Source organism: Penaeus vannamei, chromosome 37, assembly GCF_042767895.1.
Source record: "Penaeus vannamei isolate JL-2024 chromosome 37, ASM4276789v1, whole genome shotgun sequence".
Classification (NCBI taxonomy): domain Eukaryota; kingdom Metazoa; phylum Arthropoda; class Malacostraca; order Decapoda; family Penaeidae; genus Penaeus; species Penaeus vannamei.
The window spans coordinates 24,723,405-24,729,675 of NC_091585.1; the positions used below are offsets into that span (position 1 = coordinate 24,723,405).

The following is a 6,271-nucleotide window of genomic DNA, read 5'->3' on the forward strand; positions in this document are numbered from 1 at the left end:
GGGATGTGAATTATCGGTTACAATCTTGTATAAGACTGAAAGAGCCCCAATAACCCTATGTCCAGTGTCCAAATTTAACTCAAACTAGAGAAATTTAATGGAATTAAAAGAACGATGAAGCAGTCTTAAGTGTGAGTCTGCAGCAGATAACCGTACAGGAGAACAGTACTCAAAATGAGGCAGAATAAAAGAAAAGAAGCATCTACGAGTAATGATATTATCTTCATAGATATTCTTACACTTGCGAATGATACCTAACTTGGATGAAATTGCCAGAGCTTTATTCCTAATACCCAATTCAAATGTAAGCTTTGAATCAAAGGTTACACCTAAGAGCTTCAAGTTATCTACTGAAGTGATTAAGACTCCATTAATTAGCAGACTTGAATGCAGAGGCAACTGCGTTCGCGACCTACTCACAATCATTTCTTTAGTCCTAGTAGGATTTAATTTCATGTCCCACCGAGAGCACGATTGAATCATCATCAGGTCTACAGTGAGACTATATTCAGCTACTATTTGCCTAGTTGCCGGAGAAGGAATATCAGCATAGAGAGAAGTATCATCAGCATATGCCAACATTTTATTAGTAATGCCAGACCACATATCGCTTGTATATAAGATAAAGAGCAAAGGGCCAAGAACACTACCCTGAGGAACCCCAGAAGACACATGGGAATAAGAGCTAAAACTACCATCAACATGCACACACTGCTGCCTACCAGTTAAAAATTCAGTTTAAATACTTAAAACTTTACCACCAACACAAAATAGATTTTGACAACTAAACCCTTGTGATTAACAGTGTCAAAAAATCCAGCGAGACAAGTCTTGACTCATGACCCTTATCTAAAGCAGACTGCATTTCATGCACCAACATAACCAGTGCATCATTGCAGCCGAGTCCCTTTCTACAACTAAACTGAGTCTCTGGAAGAAACGGTCTCAAATGTACAGAAAGACGTTGGATAAAATTGGTGTAATTGAAATAGGCCTATATTTAGTAGGTGAACACTGAAATGGGCCCTTAGGAATAGGGGTACCATTACCAAAGCGTCAGCACTCTGAAAATGACCCTTTACTGACTAAAAGGCTTAAGATTACGGCTAATTTAGGAGCTAATTGACCATTTAACCTTTTTATAATCAAAGGAAACAAGCCATAAGGGTCTACTCCACCGTATCCATCTAATTCTGATAAAAGATACTTGATTTCAGACGACCTGAAAGCAAATGAATTAGAGCATAGCAATGGGTGACATGAAAGAGTAAGTTAAATATATGCTAATATTTGTTAAAAAAAAAAAGAAAAAAAAATCTGTTAACAAGGTAGCATTCTTAAACGGACTATACGTAACACTACCATCAGGTTTTATTAAAAGAGGAATGGAGGACTCAAGACCAAACAGAGATGCTTTAAATATTGACCACCATTTATGAAGCTATGAGGCTTGTGAGAGAACTTTCAAATGACCATTATATTCAGATTTAGCCTCCTCATAAACACTATTTGCTGTATTTAGATTTAGCCTCCTCATGAACATTAGTCGCCGTGTTTCGCATGGCAACGTAATTCTCCCAACAAAGACGAGTACGGTTAGCAGACCAGAGATTGTAGGCAGCATGTTTGTCCCTATAAGCCTGGTGACACCGTTCATTAAACCATGCTTCATTATGTAAACGAGATTTAAGTTCCTGGGTACAAACTTCGTTATGATGTCCAATAATAACATGTTCAGAGCTTTAACAGGCCAAGGAGCATTATAAACATTTCGCCAAACAATGCTATCAAAAGCAGTATTATCATCATTATTATTATTGTCATTATTATCAATATTATTATTGTCATTATGATCGTTATCATCATAATCATCATTATTATTATTATTATTATCATCATTATCATTTTTATTGTTATCATCATGTCATTGTTATCATCATTATTATTATTTTTATCATTATTATTATTACTATCATTATTTTTTTTGTTAGTAACATCATCATTATTATTATCTTTACTACAACTGATGGTGCAAGTAATAGTCCTAATAATAGTAGCAGTAACCTTAGCATTAGCAAAAGTAGTAGTTGTTGTAATAAAAGTAGTAGTACTAGTAACCTTAGCATCAGTGATAGTAGTAGTACTAGTTGTAGTAATAGTAATAGCAGTACTACTACTACTACCCATCAGTGGGTAGTAGTAGTAGTAGTAGTAATAGTACATAATAATCTTTTATAAGTACGTTTTCATCAAGAATTATCGACTTTCTCAGGTAGTAGTAGTAGTTATAATAGTAGTAATAATAGTACATAATCATCTTTTATAAGTACGATTTCATCAAGAATTATCGACTTATCTCATAATCTTTAAATTTTCACTCGTCGGCAACCCCCACTGATGATTCGAGAAAGGCCATTAGACTTAACTTGCTCCATCGTGAACCATTAAGCCCTTAATCAGGGAAGAGCACCATGAAGTCCTCTTAAGTCATCTTCAAATGCACCTTAAGTCGCCAGACGCAGCTGCAGTCAGTCCTCAAGCATTACTTAATTCATCACAAGTCACAAGTCATCTTTCAGTCCATCTCGTCATCGCCTGGAACACGATAAGTCATCCTGAACTCCACACTCCCGAGTCATCTTCATCAAGTACACTTAAGTCCTCCCAAAGTTCGTCTTAAGTCGCCCTCAAGTTGATACCTAATTTTTTTCTCTCTCTCAAATATGTCTCTGATTTTGCAGGAGGAGAATGAACAGCAGATCAATACCGCTGAGTTGGGTGCTACTCGTTCTGATTGCTGCCTCAGGTAAGCTCTCTCAAGGTCGTGGCCTGTGGTGGCTCTTGATACAATAATGATAATGATAATGATAATAATGATAATACGCGTGTGTGTGTGTTCTGATTGCTGCCTTAGGTAAGCTCTTGATACAATAATGATAATGATAATGATAATACGCGTGTGTGTGTGTTATGATTGCTGCCTCAGGTAAGCTCTCTCAAGGTCGTGGCCTGTGGTGGCTCTTGATACAATAATGATAATGATAATGATAATAATGATAATACGCGTGTGTGTGTGTTCTGATTGCTGCCTTAGGTAAGCTCTTGATACAATAATGATAATGATAATACGCGTGTGTGTGTGTTATGATTGCTGCCTCAGGTAAGCTTTCTCAAGGTCGTGGTCTGTGGTGGCTCTTGATACAATAATAATGATAATGAGAACAATGATAATGATAATAGTAATAATAATAAGAACGCATGTGTGTGTTATGATTGCTGCCTCAGGTAAGCTTTCTCAAGGTCGCGACCTGTGGTGGCTCTTGATACAATAATGATAATAATAATAATAATGATAATAATAATAATAATAATAATAATACGCGTGTGTGTGTTCTGATTGCAGCCTCAGGTAAGCTTTCTCAAGGTCGTGGCCTGTGGTGGCTCTTGATACAATAATAATAATGATAATAATAATGATAATGATAATACGCGTGTTTGTGTTATGATTGCTGCCTCAGGTAAGCTCTCAGGGTCGTGACCTGTGGTGGCTCTTGATACAATAATGATAATGATAATAATAATAATAATAATAATAATACACGCGTGTGTGTGTTATGATTGCTGCCTCAGGTAAGCTCTCTCAAGGTCGCGACCTGTGGTGGCTCTTAATACAATAATAATAATAATGATGATAATAATGATAATGATAATAATAATAATAATACGCGTGTGTGTGTTATTTGATAATAATAATGATAATAATACGCGTGTGTGTGTTTATTATCATTATTATCATCGTTACTTTTATTGTTAATGTTATTATTTCATCATTATTACTTTTGAAATTATTATTATTATCATTAATATTGTCATCATTACTTTTATTGTTAATGTTATTATTTCATCATTATTACTTTTGATATTATTATCATTATCATTCTCCTTCTTATCATTATTTTTGTCATCGTTTTTGTAACTATCAGTACTATTAATATATTATCATTATCCTTATTATGATTATTCATATTGTGATTTCCTTTATGTGTTATCTTTTTATTATTATTATCAAATTTTTTATTATCAATATTATTATCATTATTGTCATTAGTAGTATCAGTAGCATTACGCTTGTTATCATAACCATCATGAATATCATTATTAACTATTGTAATTATTATCATTATCATTAATGCCATTATAATTATTAGCATTAATGACATTACCATTCTCATTATCATCCTGATGGTATTATCATCTATATCATTACTATAATCAATATCATTATCTTTATAATCATTATCATTATCACTTTATCATCATTATCATTATAATAGCCACATTATTCCCATTTTCATTCTTACTTTTTTCTTATTCCTATGTTTATTGCAATTCTTCCTATTATTCGTATAATGCTAATAATGATGATGATAATAATGATAATCATTATGATCATCATGATTACTATTTTTTTTTGTAGGTGTCACCGTTAGTGTCATAGATATATGTTCTAACAGTTGTCATTATTGTCATTATCGTTATCATGATCATCATTATATTCAGAAAGAGAGAAAGAAAGAAAGAAAGAGAGAAAGAAAGAAAGAAAGAGAGAAGGAAAGGAAGAGAAGAAAGAAAGAAAAAAAGAAAGAAAGAGAGAGAGAGAGAGAGAGAGAGAGAAACAAAACAAAACAAAAACAAAACAAAAAACAAAACAAAATCATCAACATCAACAACATCAACAACAAACCCATACCATAAAAAACAGCAACATACAAAAAAAAAAAAAAAAAAAACAATAACAAAAACAAAACCAACCACGTCAACAGCAACGAAATGCAGTTATTACGATGAAATTCACAATCGCAAATTCGGTTCTCTCGACGGAGCGAAGAAAAAGGCGAGCGATGCAAATTGCGTCATACAAAACACGCAAAAAAAGAAAGAAAGAGAGAGAGAGAGAGAGAGAAAGAGAGAGAGAAGAAGAAAGGAGGAAAGAGAGAAAGACAGAAAGAGAGAGAGAGAGGGAAAGAATGAAGGAAAGAAAGCATGAATTAATGAATGAGGGAAAGAAAGAAAGAAGGAAGAAAAAAGGAAAGAGAGAAAGAAAGAAAGAGAGAGAGAGAAAGAATGAATGAAAGAAAGCATGAATGAATGAATGAACGAAAGAGAGAGAGAGAGAGAAAGAAAGAATGAGAGAAAGAATGAAAAAAGAAAGAATGAAAGAAAGAAAGAAAGAGAGAAAGAAGAAGAAAAAAAGAAAGAGAAGGAAAGAAAGAAAGAAAGAAAGAAAGAGAGAGAGAAAAAAAAATCAATGAATGAATGAATCAAAGAAAGAAAGAAAGAGAGAGAGAAAGAGAGAAAGAATGAATGAATGAATGAATCAAAGAGAGAAAGAAAGAAAGAGAGAGAGAGAGAGAGAAAGAAAGAAAGAAAGAGAGGAAGAATGAATGAAGGAAGGAAAGAAAGAGAGAATGAAGGAAAAAAAGAAAGAAAGAAGAAAAAATGAAAGAGAGAAAGAAAGTAAGAAAAGAGGTAGGTTCTTACTTAAAAAGAAATAAACATATAAAATAAAAAAAGTAAATAAAAATTATGACAAACACGAAAAAAAAACGAAAGAAAGAAAGAAAACAGGTAAGTTCTTAATTAAACAAAAAAATAATAAACATAATAAATGATAAATAAAAAAGTAATAACAAAAATAATAAAAACAAAAAACAAAAACAAAAACGAAAGAAAGAAAGAAAAAAGATAGTTTCTTACTTTTAAAAAGATAATAATAATATACATAATAAATAATAAATCAAAATAATAAGAATAGTAAAAAAACACGCAAAAAAAGGAAAAAAACAAAAACAAAAACGAAAGAAGTAAATAAAACAGGTAGGTTCTTACTTAAAAAATATATTAATAAACATAATAAATGATAAATAAAAAAATAATTACAAGATTAATAAGAATAATAAAAAAACACAAAAAAACAACAAAAACGAAAGAAAGAAAACGAAAGAAAAAGAAAACAGGATGAAAAAGAAATTAAAAAAAAAACGAAAAAAAAAGAAAGAAAACAGATAGGCTCTTACTTAAAAAAAAAAAAGAAAGATAAAATAATGTAGGCACGTATTGCATCCGTATAATTCCCTTTAGGTCTTGCAATACCATTAGTGAGTGAATAAGTTCGCTGAATTTGAATTTGGCAGAATATCTCTTGGAAAAAGAATAATGTGAGTTTTTTTTTTTGTTTTGTTTTGTTTTGTTTTGTTTTTTGTATAGCCGT

General features: G+C 31.9%; 1 protein-coding gene across 1 annotated transcript in view; it reads left to right on the top strand.

The window, feature by feature from the left end:
* Positions 1–1,250: 1,250 nt before the first annotated feature.
* LOC138859672 (uncharacterized) overlaps positions 1,251–6,271 on the top strand; it is an 89,409-nt gene continuing 84,388 nt past the window's right edge. Inside the window, exons 1-4 of the mRNA XM_070115484.1 lie at positions 1,251–1,267; positions 1,523–1,675; positions 2,461–2,658; positions 2,742–2,806. Of these exons, the coding sequence (XP_069971585.1) occupies positions 1,251–1,267; positions 1,523–1,675; positions 2,461–2,658; positions 2,742–2,806 (433 nt within the window). The remainder of the gene's footprint in view (positions 1,268–1,522; positions 1,676–2,460; positions 2,659–2,741; positions 2,807–6,271) is intronic.